The sequence below is a fragment of the Quercus lobata genome, chromosome 4 (assembly GCF_001633185.2).
Source record: "Quercus lobata isolate SW786 chromosome 4, ValleyOak3.0 Primary Assembly, whole genome shotgun sequence".
Lineage (NCBI taxonomy): Eukaryota > Viridiplantae > Streptophyta > Magnoliopsida > Fagales > Fagaceae > Quercus > Quercus lobata.
In genome coordinates, this window is record NC_044907.1 from 96,080,752 (window position 1) to 96,096,371 (window position 15,620).

General features: G+C 35.0%; 1 protein-coding gene across 1 annotated transcript; it reads right to left on the bottom strand.

Moving 5' to 3' along the window:
• Positions 1-343: 343 nt before the first annotated feature.
• On the bottom strand, positions 344-2,049 carry LOC115987537 (7-deoxyloganetin glucosyltransferase-like). Its single transcript, XM_031111111.1, has 2 exons — positions 1,487-2,049; positions 344-1,397 (listed from the first exon to the last, which is right to left on the bottom strand). The coding sequence occupies exons 1-2, from the start codon at positions 2,001-2,003 to the stop codon at positions 466-468; spliced, it is 1,449 nt and encodes a 482-aa protein (XP_030966971.1). The 5' UTR covers positions 2,004-2,049; the 3' UTR covers positions 344-465.
• Between the last annotated feature and the right edge of the window lie 13,571 nt (positions 2,050-15,620).

A 15,620-nucleotide genomic window follows, 5' to 3' on the forward strand; every position in this document is an offset into this window, starting at 1 on the left:
TTTGGTTAATCCAATCAAAATTGATTGAAATAAAAAAAAATTTGGGTGGATAAAATTTGGTTTATCTCATTATTCAAGACTTAAATTTCCATTAAAATTTAAAAGCCAATAAATATGGTATCAATAGCACTGATATTTTGGCAACAATAGGTAGAAATCAAAGCAGCAAAACTATTGATTTTTCCCAGTATCCTTTAGTTTTTCAATGCTATATTTAGGATGTAATATAATTGGGTTAAGTCAGAGAGTGCCAGTGCAGTAAATCTAAATGTCTATATCTTAAATAATTCCTTTCATTTATTATTAAAAAACATTAACATTAACAATAACAACAAAGGGCCAACCTCGGAAACAAGAAAAAACAAGGAAAAAAAAAAACCTTTGAAAGAGAAAGACCAAATTGAGAGAGAGTCTAAAGACAAGCGAAGTAACAGAACCTAAGCTTAAGGAGAGTAGCAGGGTACATTAGCCTTTTGTTAAAAGGACTTCACTCACCAAATTTTTTAAGTTAATGGATGAGGAACCAAGTGGACCTGTGGCCTTTTTGGCCAATTTTTTCCACTCCTTGGCCTTTTTCTTCATTTTCTTTCCCTCACCTCCTTCCAACAATTCTATTACCATATTCTCTACTTCCACTCTTTTGACATCAAAGTCAATTTCCATGCCAATAGCCCATTCATTGCAAGTATACTTGCAATTCGTTTGCTGATCTGAAAAGAATGGTAAGCAAAGCATTGACACTCCTGCGCACACACTTTCAATGGTTGAATTCCAACCACTATGTGTCAAGAACCCTCCAATTGAGGGGTGGTTTAGCACTTCCTCTTGAGGGCACCAACTAGTTATTAGACCTCTTTCTTTAATTTCCTCCTGAAACTCAGGTGACAAAATCGTTGATCCGTCTTCAACTGATTCAGGCCTGATTATCCATAAAAATGGGTGCTTACTATTTGCAAGTCCCCAACCAATCTTAACCAATTGCGATGGTGTCATGACAACGATGCTACCAAAACTCACATATATCACTGAGTTGGGTGCCTTTGAATTAAGCCAATTGAGGCACTCGGTTTCTTCCTTCCATAAACCATACCCAATTGATTCCAAATGATCATTGGATAAGTGATTTAGTTGTGGTTCTAGAGGGCCAATAGCATATACATGAGGAAACATGGTAGATAGAGCATGCAAAACTTCTTGCTCTAACTCATCGAATGTGTGAACAATAATTCCTGCAGCACTAGGAGCTCTCTCTGCTACATCAATCACACACCTAAAAACAATATCATTTGGATCAATGGTTCGTACAAAGCTTGGAAGATCCCTCAAACGTATGTCTTTCATACCAGGAATCCAGTCTATAATTGTGTCAAGATACCCATTTGTCAGATAGCTCTCATCTGCAAAGACAAAAAGTTTTCAGCATACAATGATTAATTACAATAAAATAATGCAAGATTTCAATTGGATTTTGCACTTTTTGTTACACCTTTAAGAGGTACGATGCCTTTGTCCTTGAGAGTAGGAAGCTGCAGAATACCCATTACGCTGCAAGCAGAGATAGGGAAGAACATCACAACAGGGATTTTGAATTCTTGAGCAGCAGTAATTGTAAACGCCATGGTAGCATCTGAAACAATACAAGTAACTGGAGGATTATATGAAGTTGCATTGTTGAGTTTTACAAGGAGGTCAGAAAATGGAGCCAAGCAGTTGTTCATAATGGATTCAGAAAGAGAAGGGATGTCTTGGGTGGTGTTGATATCTGATGGAGGAAGACCATCTGGGATGGTTTCGAATCGAAAGTCAGGCAAGCCATCTAAGGAGTTGGGACCTCTGGATTTCATAAAACGTTGGTGGTTGAACTCAGTGTTCACAAAGGTTATGTGAAACCCTTCATGGTGGAGAAGCTTTGAAAGCTTTAGCATTGCCTTCATGTGACTTTGAACTGGGCATGGAATACAAACTGCATGAGGCTTATTAGCTACTTGTGTCTTTGAATCCATTTCCTTTGTTCTGTAGTGTGTGTGAGCGCAAAATGCATATGCCTAGTCTTATAATATATACATTCTCTTCCTTGGACGCCAAACATACGAGAAATAACCTGCGGCTGCTCTTTGACTCTTTCAAATAATGGGCAACTTTTACCCTTTTTGCTTAATAAAAAATGAATGCCAGCAATAATTTGTCACATAATAAGCGTACATTTGCATGTGCCCATTCATTATATCTTATAATATACATTCTCTTCCTTTTGTGTGCTTGACAAGTAACAAGTCATTTAACAAAACAAAAAAAGACGAATAAGTTTAATGCCACAACTTGTGCCACAACTTGTGAATAAGTTTAGTGCCACAACTTGTGGCACTAAACTTATTCGCCTTTTTTTGTTTTGTTAAATGACTTGTTACTTGTCGAGCACACAAATGGAAGAGAATGTATATTATAAGATATAATGAGCACACAAATGGAAGAGAATGTATATTATAAGATATAATGAATGGGCACATGCAAATGGGCACATGGTAGAGAAAAGACAAGTAACAAGTCAAGGGAAATCCATGTAAACATCATTAAAAAATTCAAACTCTACCCTTTTTTTTTTTTAATACTTATTGATGTATTATAACTATTTAATATTTATTCGATTTGTGTGCTCTGCCCACACATCAGAACACTACAAGTACAATGACTAAGTGATGCAGATTAGTTAAGGAAGAATAAAATATGTTAATATTTTATGTTGTTTTCTTTTTTCTTTTTTAATTATTTTTCTTTTCCTAGCTAAATTGTTTTTTCCTTTCTTAAGTAGAAGTAGGTTTATTATTTCTTTTCCTAAAAGGAGTAGGAAAAATTCTATTCCTAGAAATACTCTTTATAGAGAGGTTATTTATGTTATGTGTTGATTAATAAAAGCTTGTTAGAGAGGTTTTCTCTATTATTTTGCCTACTAGCCTAGTGTTCTTGTGGAACTTAGGTTTTGTGGAAGAATTGTAGTAATTGTATGTTACAGATTCTGCTTCTACATACCTACGCTGCATCACTAAGACTATTTATTTGAGACCTATTTTAGTATTATTATTTAATACATCAGTAGAATTTATTTATTTATTTATTTAAAAGCATCAATATCAGAGTAGAAAAAGTTTTATCTGAGAGGGGTGCATGCGCCCATTGTCTTACAACATTTAAATCCCACGCTATTTATTTGACGCCTATTTTAGTATTATTATTTAATACATCAATATCAATTTTTTATTTATTTATAAGCATCAATATCAAAGTAGAAAAAATTGTGCGTGAGAGGGGCGCATGTGCCCATTGTCTCTCCGACATGTGGGTTCCATATGCATGGAACCTACATGTTGGTGAGACGATGGGCGCATGTGCCCGTCTCACAAGATACCGTCTCATAAGAAATAACCATAATGGGCAACTTTTTTCTCTTTTTGCTTAATAAAGAATGACTACCAGCAATAGTTTGTCACATAATAAGATTTATTGCGCTAATACTGTGAACGTAGCGTTACTTATAAAAGACAAATCACTTGGCCTAAGAAAAAAAAACATCATATTATAACCGGCTGCTGCTCTTTAATTTTGTGTCAACTTTAGCCAATGTATGCATACCACCAATATTATATGTAATATAGTGGGTTTTAAATAGCTCAATTAGAAAAGTTTCTAGACTAAAATAAGAGATCTACAGTATTTATCTCATCTACACTAAAAATCTATTAATATCTTGGTCTAATAATAAAAAACAATAATTATCGAACGGATGCCATAAAGTAGACGATAAAGAACCATTGTCAAATGTAATAAACTAATAATATAGTTAACTTTGTTATGACTTTAGTTAATGTATGCATAGTACCGAAAACATATGTAATATAGTTTAAGTTGTTCTAAATGTAAAGTGGCCGACACTTTTTTGGTATGTAGTGTAACCTCTAAAACTCAATCAAGATTGACAGCTTCTCTTGCCAATCAAGTTCGTCATCCTCTTATGCCAATTAAATAGTTTGGCACTATAAAAAATGCTTCAAATAACATATATAAATGTGTGTGTTTAATTATGATATGGAGTGATAGAGATATCCAAAAATCTATAATGTAACGTAGATGACCACTTGAATAAAGAAGTTTTATCTATATTATATTATCTCTAGATTTCTTTATTTTGTCTTGATATTTCTTTTACTAGTATATGGATGTTTCGTGCGTAATACATTATAAGTTTATATAAAATTTGTAAAGTTGTGATTTTCAATTATGTTTTGCTGGTTTTAATTCTGTGTAAAATTTGATTATATTCTATCAATCTTTTCTCAGTATGTTTGTGGGATTTAATTTAAAAGCTGAGTGTGAGAGTTTGGTGAAGAATTGTGAAGATAGTGAAGTTCACGACTTGCTCGCGACTGACTCACGAGTGGACAACCTGCAAAAGGTCACGTGAGAAGCACATGCTAGAAACCGAATAGTCTCTTTCCAGGCTGTATTTTGCATGTCACTTCATGACTTGGTCAACCCGCGAGTGACCTGCGAAACTCTCTACCTGGATGATTTTAAATAGTGCTTTCCTCTTTTCTTTACCCATACTATATAAGCCCACATTACTCACAAAATTATAAGGAGACTTTCAGAGCAAAAACCTTAGCAATACACTTGAGAGTTAGAGATTGTAAACTCATAATTATCTAAATAATTTCTCTTAGTTTTCCTCTACTCTTACTTCTCCAATTACAAATCCTTGAGAGGTTCTTAGCTCAAACACTTATCTCACTCAATCTAAGTATTGAGAGAAGTTTTGGTGTGTGTGGGAAGCATTAGAAGAAGCCATTGATTGGTGGATGCAATTTGGAGCTAATTGCAAGATCCGGATAACTAGTGAAGAAATGACTTAAATCTTAATGAAGTTCGTTGGTAGCTGGAACTCGAAGAGTTCAAGTAGGGTGGGTAAATTAGGTTTGGAGTCTTTTTGATATCTTTATACTCCAACTTTATTCACTAGTGGATCATTTTGGCTTAGAGGGCTGTGGAGAGGTTTTTCGCCAAGTACTTTGGTTTCCTCTTCGATAACATGTCTCGGTGTTATCTTGTTGTTTGCATCTCTCTTCCCAAACATAACCTAACATTTTTACAATAATTTTTCTTAGATTGTAAGTTATTATTAATGGGTAAAAAAGTAAAATCAATGGTGAGGTCAGATTAGAATTAATAATATCATGCCACCTAAAATTTGTTATGAAAATATTGTTGATGTAACATTACTTGAATAAATTTTTTTAATATTTAAATAAAATATAATATATCATGATTTTAATGACTGTTTAAATATAAATGTAATTGTGATAAAATATTAAAATATCAACAAAAAAACCAAACGTTTTATAGATTATATATATATATATATATATATATATATATGACTCTTATATACAGAGGTGAGTTTAAGCGACATGAGTTTTTGATAAATTTGATTAGATCTCACGTTGATAAAGAAAAAAAAAGCCACTTAAATTTAATACATCAACAACAAAAAAAAAAAAAAAGTAAAATTTTTTTGCCTTTTTTTTTTCCATAAAAATTTTTTCAAAATATTTTCTAAATTAATACTCTTAGAACATCAGTTAACATTTTTTATAAATAAATAAATTTTAAAACATTAGCAATATACACACATTCTTTATTAAGTTTTCTATTCTCAAAAATATTTCTCTCTTGCCAAAATTCTTGTAACCCAATTCATTGCAAATCAATAATATCCAGAATTTTTTTTTTTTGACAGTAATAATATCCAGAACTAAATTAAATTCCCTTAACTTTTGAATTATCCCAAAAAAATATATATATTACCTCTCCCTCTCTCATGTCTGCAAGTATAATCAACACGTTCACTTTGATCTTTAGAAGATGGTAGATCTGGCTATGAAATTTGTAAGGAGAGAGTCAACTGATGTATAAGATTAATGAAGAAGGCAGTGTGAAGAAATCTGTTTGGATTGTTCAGTCTTCGATTCCATATAATAATTTTTTAATATTTTTTTAAATGTATTTTAAACCCACCAGGCTGCTTGCAGTCAACAGAATCACAGGAGAAGGTGGAGCAGTGGCAAATTGTTAGGTTCTAAAGTTTAGGACTTTATGTATTTAGAACTCTAATTTGTAATTGTTGGCAAACCATGATCAAAACAATGTGTTTAGAAGTGTTTAAAGCTAGCTCAAAGTTGTATGTCAATGTAAAGTTGGAATCGAGTGTAAAGCAGAAAGCACTGTGGCTTTCGGCCTGGCTCGATCGATCGAAGCTTAGGCTCGACCGATCAAAGCTCGGGCAGATTGCTTTTCTGCAGAATTTTCCAACTCAGCCCTAGTTGTTTTAAAACGTTTTTAGGGTTTCTCTTATTTGTCCTAAGTATAAAAGGCAAACCCTAGCCACATTTTAGTGTTGCTCATATTGCGGTTTGTGTAAATCTCTTGTGAGATCTAGAGGAGCTTTCCTTTACACAAATTTAGGGTTTTCAAGGAGGAGATATTCTCTACACCTTGATGATCAAAACAGTTGCTGCCATTAAAGCTTAAAGAATACACAAGCGGGGGTGCTTGTAGCTGGTGGGAATCCAAGAAAGAAGGAGTCCGTAGATTCGGAGCTTGCACGTGGTCGTGTCAGTAAGTTCTACTGGTTGGTAGCATTAGGAAGTCAAGTGGGGGTGCTTGTAAGTCCTTTTGTATGAACTTCGATTCTTTCAAGATAGTGGATTCAAGTTTACCTTGAGGATAGCTAGGTCAAATCCTCCCCAGGTTTTTACCGATTTGGTTTCTTGGGTGATCATATCGTGTGTTATTTATTTTCTGCTGCTTTGCATGATTTGATCTTTATTATTGTGATAACCTAGACTTGTTTAATTGGACTAAGTAACAACTTGGCTAATTACCTAGGTTTAATCAATTGTGTAAGGGGTCTAAAAACTATCAAGTGGTATCAAAGCGGGTAGCTCTTTTGTTTTTGATCCTTTGATCTCTGAGCTGATCCTTGACCCCTGTTGTCATGGAACACGGACACTCTCTAGTTATTCCTCCTTACTTTGATGGGAATAATTATGCTTACTGGAAAGTAAGGATGAAAGCCTTTCTGAAATCCATTGATGAGAGAGTGTGGAACTTCGTTGAATACGGATGGGAGAAGCCCACTACTCCTGTTAGTGAGTGGCAAACTTCTCAGAAAGAAGCAGCTTCGTTTAATAGCAAGGTTATGAATGCGATTTTTAATACTGTTTCTATGGAGGAATTTAAGAGAATCTCGAATGTTGAGATCGCTCATACTGTTTGGAATATCCTCCAGACTGTGCATAAAGGCACAAAGGCTGTCAAAATAAATAAATTGCAGCAATTGACTTCTAAATTTGAAAGCATTAGGATGTCTGATGATGAATCTTTTGATGAATTCTATGCTAAACTGAATGATATTGTTAATTCTGCTTTTAACTTGGGTGAAATCTATGATCAACCTAAAATTGTTAGGAAGATTCTTAGATCTTTGACTGAAGACTTTAGACCCAAGGTGACTGCCATTACTAAAAGCAAGGATGTGGACTCCATCTCTGTTGATGAGCTTGTAGGATCTCTTCAATCCTATGAGTTGGATCTACCAAAAACTACCAAATCCAAATCAATGGCTCTTAAGTCAGTTGATGATGTTGATAGTGGTGGATTTGATGATGAGCTCTCTGCTACAGAGATTGTCTATCTTGCCAAGAACTTTAGAAACTTTCTCAGGAATAACAATAGAAAGGCAAAAGGCACAAACACTGCTGAACCTAGAAATTTTAGGAAGCATGATTCCACTAAGGTTAATAACAATGATAAACCTAAAGAAAGAGTAGGTCAATCTTCCAATAATTCTTTGGGCTCTCAATATTTTGGATGTCAAGGGTATGGACACATGAAATCTGAATGTCCAACCTATTTGAAGTCTATGGGTAAGGCTATGGCTGTAACCCTTAGTGATGGTGAAGTTTCTGATCATGATTCTGATTGTGATGAGGATGGAAACTTCATTGTTTTCACTGCTACTGCTGTAGTTGATGAGAGCATATCTGTTGAAGAGAACCCTTCTGATGGGGAACTCTCTGAAGATGCAGATCTTCAAGAGGCCTATAACAAACTTTGCAAAGTTGCTGCAAAGGATGCTATGAATGTTGAACTTGGCCTAAAGAAAATTGAATCTCTTGAGCTTGAAAAGAAAAATTTGCTTGTTAAATTGCTTGATGCTAATGATCTTTTGAACAATGTGAAAACTGAAAACATGCTTTTGCTTGATAAAGTTAAATCTTTGAAACTTGATTTATCTGTTGCTAGATCTGCTAGTTCTAAACTTGATCAAATGCTGAGTGTTCAAAAGTCATCTTCTGACAAAACTGGTTTAGGTTATGTTGATAGCATCTGTGTGTCCGCTCCCCATTCCACTAAGTTTGTTCATTCATCTTCTTCTTCTGAACCTTCTGTGAGTGAGATAGTGAGTGAGACTGTCAAACCCTCTGTGAGTGAGGTTGCTAAACCCTTAGAAGGTTCATCATCTAGGAAGATTAGGGTTGATCTGAAAGAATCTGAGCCTAAGAAGCCTACCCTATCTAAGGACAAGACACATGATAAACCTGCATGGGTTTGTCACTTTTGTGGAAAGACAGGACACATACATCCAAATTGCTACAAGCTGCAAGCTGCAAAGAGAGCAAACAAACCAAAAGTACCTGTGCCTCAAGCACTTGATCCTATGGTACTTATTGGTGATTTGGTAAAGGTTTTAAACCTTTATTCCAATCCTGGAGTTGGTAATCATTCTCAAGTGAATAAGAACTCTAATGCTCATGGTGCATCTAAAAAGTTTTGGATGCAAAAGACTCGACCTAACTGAGTCTTTCTGACATGGTCCTTGTGCTTCATTGCTCTACCCTTTGTGACCATTGTTCTTTGGTTGCGTTTTTTTTGTCTCTAGGATTTGCATTGCATAACATTCATGCATTTCATTCTAGGTGTTTTTATTTTTATTAAAATAAAAAAAATAAAAAAAAAAAAGGAAAAGGAAGCACATTTTGTTTTTGCACTATTCTTCTTGATTTTTGAGAACAAGGTTGGTCAATTTATTTTCACATAACATGTTTTTTGTACGTTGTTTAGCTTTGATGAGCTTATTTATTACACTCTACTAGTTGAAGATTTGTAGTGCATGTTGTGTGGGAAAGATGTGTATGATTTTTGATTACTATGTCTTAATCTTGAAGTCACATGTTTTTAAATGTTGGACTTGAACTTTTAGAGAAAGGCATAAATAACCATCTCACCACTGTTCACTAGCCAATCATGAACACCTTAGTGCATATCATAAGATTTTGTACTCGAGAAAGTGTAGCACATGCACAAAAAAGAACATAAGGTGAAGCCTCGGTAAAAGTGCTTAATTCTTAAAATCTAATTGGTGTGTACTATTAGGCTTGATGCCAAACTCACATAAACTTAAAATTGGAATGTATATTATGAGGCATAAATACAAGAAACTTACATGATTGCAAGCTTATGATCTAGGAGATGTGGGAGTTATATGATGTAACTCTTTAGGTGATAGTCTCTTTTAAATTCTTTGTGATGAATTTTGTAGACTCTGTGATTGATTGCTATTCACATATCACCTCACATGTATCTCATGTCTTTGCTAGTTGCACACACTACACGAGTTACTCGTTGCTAAACATTGTACATGTTATTGTGTGTGTTTATGGTCTGACCAACCAGGTTTTTGCAATCACTGTGAATTATGTGCAAACTAAATTTGTTGCTTGAAAATTTGTGGAGAATGCAAAATTTTTTTTTTTGGGAATATTGGGCTTAAAATTCTTGTTTGGAAACTCATATCATCTCATACTCATGCATTTTTGTTCTTAAATTTCAATGCTTTGAGTTAAATCAATTTGTTTTTCAAAAATTGTGTTTTTCCTGAAAAATATGGTGAGCCTCTGCCTGATTCGATCGGTCCATTCTGTTTTTCGACCGATCGAAATTTTTAAAATTTTAAAATTTTTGAGAGAGGGAGCCTCTATCTGTTTCGACCGGTCGAGGCTGATTTTCGACCGATCGAAACTCGTGTATCAGGTTTTTAAAAAAAAGCAGAATAGGACTTTTTCAAAGTCACTATTCAAACTTTTTCAAGCTTCTCTCTCTCTCTCAGCGTTGGCTCTTGGCTCCACCATCAAATTTTTGTCGTTTTCCTTCAAGATTTTTGCAAGTTTTTTGTCCTTAGAAGCCGGTAAGACCCTTTTGCCCTTCTTTTTCAAGTTTCTTTCTTGTTTTCATGCATTTTTCATGCATTCTCATGGGTATTTTCGGCATCTTCAAAATTATTGGGGTTTTTGATGATTCAAACCAATTCTTGTGTAATTGATCAATGGGTTTTTGTGCCATGATGTTATATTGATGTTCCCTATAGTTTAATTTGATCAATTTTGTGGTTTTTGAAAAATTGAAAATTCTAGGGTTTTGAATTTGATCCGAATTGGGGATTTTGTCAAATTGGCTTAAATTGATGAAATTGGCTTCTCCAATTGATGTAATTGGTCATTATTGTTGTTATTATATCATGTGTAATGATCAAATTCGTCAATTTTTTTAAAATTGATCAAGTGGTTTCTATATTTTGGGTTTTGTGTTAAAAACCTTTATGACAAGCCAATTTTGTATTTTGAACCTTTTTGACTTAATTCACTGCATTAGGCTGTGAGTGCAGGGACAAAGTAAAGAGAAATTTGGGCAGGGTTAAAAGACCATGGGCTAAAGCAATACAAGCCCACAATAAAAGTTTTTTTTTTTTTTTTTCCTGAATATTTATATATTGTTATTTGTCTCTACTTCAAAATTGGAAATATGAACGCATTGAAGAGCTAAGTTGAGTTCTGGTAGGGGATGGGGTCATATGGTAAGTGCGTACATCAAGTCATTTTGGGTAGCCCACCGTGAAAAGGTTAACTAAGTAGAACTACCAGGGAAAAAGAAAAAAATGCCATTAAAACCAGACAGTGGACAAGTACATGCATGCATCAAGAAAGCTTCCACACGTAGACAAAACCAATACAATAGGTGGACAATCATGCATCCATCAAATAAAACCAATATTACAACAGGTGGACAATCATGCATCCATCAAATAAAACTAATGCACACATAGACAAAACCAGTAACATTGCCAAAAACATGAGAAAACAACAGGTGGACAATCATGCAACCATCAAATAAAACCAATACATGTTGGAAAAAAAAATCCCAAATTCTCAGAATATTTAACACCAACTATTCCTTCGTTACCTATTTTGTAAGGTCAGCTATGTATTGTCAATAGAAAACAGAACACCTTCTAATGATATGACATGGCTTCAAACCTGAGCATCCACAATAATGGAGCTATATTTTTAGCAATTTGGCATCACAAAAAGTTATTTTATCTATTTTACCTACTTACATGCTACAACAGTGGATCTATTTTAGTTTTTAACACAATAAAATAATATAAACATCACAATAAAATAATATATCTCCTACAATAAAATAATACAAATACAATCACCACAAAACAAACCCACAGTAACCTGAAAATCCAGTAACCCAAAACTGAAACCCACCACGCTGGTACGCCAAAACCCACTCCTATCCACGAGCAAGCACAACCATGAGCGATAACCACTCCGATCCATGAGCAAGCACTCTGATCCACCAAAAGCCACTTCGATCCACGAGGCCAGAGCACAACCACGACCTAGCGGCAGAGTGGAGGTGAGGGAAGAAGAGCAACAACCATTTTGGCACTGAGACCACCCACGAACCATTTCGGCACCGAACCCAACCACAAACCAAACCGTTGCTGAGCTTAGTCTCACTGTTTTGGCACCGAGATCCTCACTGAAATTAGGGGTGTCAATTTGAGTTAGCGTGTCGGGTTCGTGTCATGTTGAGGTAGGGGTATTCGACTAAATGGCTTAACCCTAACCCGACCCATTTAATAATCGTGTCATGATCCTTCAACCCTAACCCGACTTGCTAATAAGGTGAGTTGACCTGACCTAACCCATTTGACACGCTTAATAAAAAAGTTATGTTGGGTTGACATGAATGTAACATAACCCATTTCAACCTGCATAATATTAAATATAACATCCATCTAGAAATAATTTTTTTTACATCCCAAAAAATAGTGCATATACTTCAAGTCTTCAACCCACATTCAAAATAATATAGTTCAATAAAAATATAACTTTCATCTAGAAATAAGTTCTTTACATTCCAAAAGAAGTGCATACACTTCAACCCAAATTCAAAATAACAAAGTTTAACAAAAATAAAATAACATAATTCAACAAAAATTTAATATCCTTGGAACTTGCCAAATGCAAAGTTCTATGCCCAAAAAAAAAAAAAGTATTAGTAATTCTAGGGTCTATAAAGTTTCAATTTCCAATTATATCCCTTGTAAATTGTTGTAATTACTCACTTTTCTTTTCAAATTTAAAATATATGTTGGATATGAAAGGTATTTGACAAATCTAAAATAAAATAAATATTTATTTGTTATACGAGTTAAATGGTTTGTGTTAAGTGGGTCATTTCTGGTTGAAACAATTAAATTGGCGTGTCAAACGTGTCTATTACGGGTCATGCGGGTTGACCCGCTTATGACACGTTTCTTATCGTGTCGCTTTTGTGTTGACCCATTTATGACCCAAACCCATTAAGTCCTAACCCTAACCCAAAAAAACCTGTGTCGGGCTAGTGTCATGTTCGCGGGTTGGGTCGAACATTGACACCCCTAACTGAAATCATCAACACTGTCCATCTCTGATCTCTCCATGGAGAAGGAGAGGGGGAAAAATAAAAAAGAAAGGGAGAAGAGCTGAAGTGTGTTTGGCTATACTACAGATGAGAGTAATTTATATCATTTAATTGAAAAGATAAATAAAATATTATTATTTTGGTATAGCTTTGTGCTACAGTGCACATCTATCTTTAGATCTGCACTGTAGCTCAAAAGCTAAAAAATTTAGATATACCTCCACTGTTGTAGCCCCAATTTTTAAGTTTGTGGTGCTAAAAATAGTTTTTTAGCTTCTTAGCACTACTGCTGTAAGTACTCTAAGTATTACTGTTTACTAAATAAATAAATAAATATATATATATATATATATATATATATATATATATATATATTTATATAAAAGCCAATTTTGATTTCCGTACACTCATGATCAAATTAAATGGAACTGGCTTCCCTAACGCACCGAAGTTTTATGGAAAATATGCAAACTTGGGGCTAGAAGGGTTCCTTTTAGAAATACAATTAAACAAGTAAACATGGAAATGTAAAAAGAATACTTTTATATATATATATATATATATATATATATATATATGTATAAATATATTAAAAGAAATGTAAAAGAATATGAATTACATACATCCTTTAAAAAATAATAACACGCGTAATTTATGGATAACTCATTTTTTTTTTATTTAAATCATTTTGTTCATACTTGATTACATAGTCAAGTAAGATTAATGGGACACCAAGGGGACACATTATTCCATCAAGGGGGATTCGTCAAGGAGACCCTTTGTCACCTTACCTTTTCCTTTTGTGTGCAGAAGGTTTGTCTGCTTTGATCCAATCAGCAGTGGATAGAGGTCAAATGGAGGGAGTAAAAATCTGTAGGGGTAGTCCAAGATTGTCTCATTTGTTTTTTGCAGATGATAGTTTGATTTTTTGCAAGGCGACATTAAAGGAGTGCGATGAACTACAAAGATTGCTTGCTGTGTATGAGAAAGCTTTTGGTCAACAATTAAACCGTGCTAAAACATCTTTGTTTTTTAGTGGCAATACTCCAAGGGAAGTTCAAGAGGAGATAAAGAATAGGTTTGGAGCCCAAATAATCAAGCAACATGAGAAGTATCTTGGATTACCTTCTTTAGTGGGGAGAAATAAAAGAACTACTTTCAATGCTATTAAGGAGAAATTGGGAAAAGTGTTAGCAGGTTGGAAAGAAAAACTGCTCTCCAAGGCGGGGAAAGAAGTTTTAATAAAAGCTGTGGCTCAAGCAATTCCAACTTACACTATGAGTTGTTTCAAAATTCCAGATTCGCTTTGTGATGATCTAATGGGGATGATTAGGAATTTTTGGTGGGGTCAAAAAAAGGAGGAAAAGAAAATTGCATGGCTTAGTTGGGAGAAAATGTGTGAGCCTAAATGTGATGGTGGAATGGGTTTCAAGAATTTAAAATGGTTTAATAAGGCTTTGCTTGCAAAACAGGGGTGGCATCTCCAAATGGGTGGTAATTCTCTCCTTTATAGGGTCCTTAAGGCTAAATATTTCCCAACAGATGACTTTGTTCATGCTTCGATTGGACACAATCCTTCTTATACATGGAGAAGTTTGATTTCAGCCAAAAGATTGGTCATTGAAGGTTTAAGATGGAGAGTTGGCAATGGAGCAAACATCAAGGTTTGGCAAGATAGGTGGCTGCCATGGGGTTCATCTCATAGTGTAATTTCTCCAAGGATATTTTTGAGTGCTGATACGAAGGTTGCTGATTTGATTGATTCATCTACTGCCAAGTGGAAATCTGAGGTAATTGATAGCCTTTTTATTGCTCATGAAGCTGAATTAATCAAAAAAATCCCTTTGAGTGCTACTCTACCAGCAGACAAACTTGTTTGGGCTGAAACGACAAATGGAAATTTCACTGTGAAGAGTGCATATAACTTAGCTGCACGTTTGTTCAAATCTATAAACTGTGGAACTACTTCTGATGGTAGTTCGTTGAGGAAGTTTTGGAAGAAACTTTGGTCTTTGTCCATTCCTCATAAAGTGCGCCATTTTTGTTGGCGTGCTTGTCGTGACACTTTACCGACCAAAGTTAAATTAAGGAGGCGTAATGTAATTGATGAAGCCATGTGTGTGTGCTGTAAGGAAAAGGCTGAGACAAATGGACATATTTTTTGGGGCTTCCAGAAAGCACAAGAAGCTTGGGCTGCTTCGAAAATACATTTGCTGCCTTTGGATGTCCATATTGATTCATTTCAGGATCTGTTGTGGTATGAGATGATGACTAATGCAGCAGGGGAGGAGAAATGTTCAAGATTGGTTATGATTGCTTGGGCATTATGGTGTAATAGGAATGACATTCTTCACCGGGGAGAAGGTAAAACAGGTCCAGCTGTGGCACTTTGGGCAGCAACTTATCTCCAGGAGTATTGGTCTGCAATTGAAACAAATAGTGGGGCTGTTTCTAACGGGTTTCTGCACTTATCTGACACACAAATGCAGTCGGCTTGGCTGCCTCCATCAACTGGTTCTTTTAAAATAAATGTGGATGGTGCTTTTTATTCCACAAAGAACCAGGCTGGCATTGGTGTTGTCATAAGAGACTCGCAAGGAAGGTTAATGGCAGCATTATGCAGAAAAATTAAAGCTCCATTGCAGGTGCTTGAAGTTGAAGCTAAAGCCTATGAAGCCGGTATGTTGTTGGCTAGACACCTGGGGCTGCAAGATGGGTTGTTGGAGGGTGACTCTTTGACCATTTCTAATGCT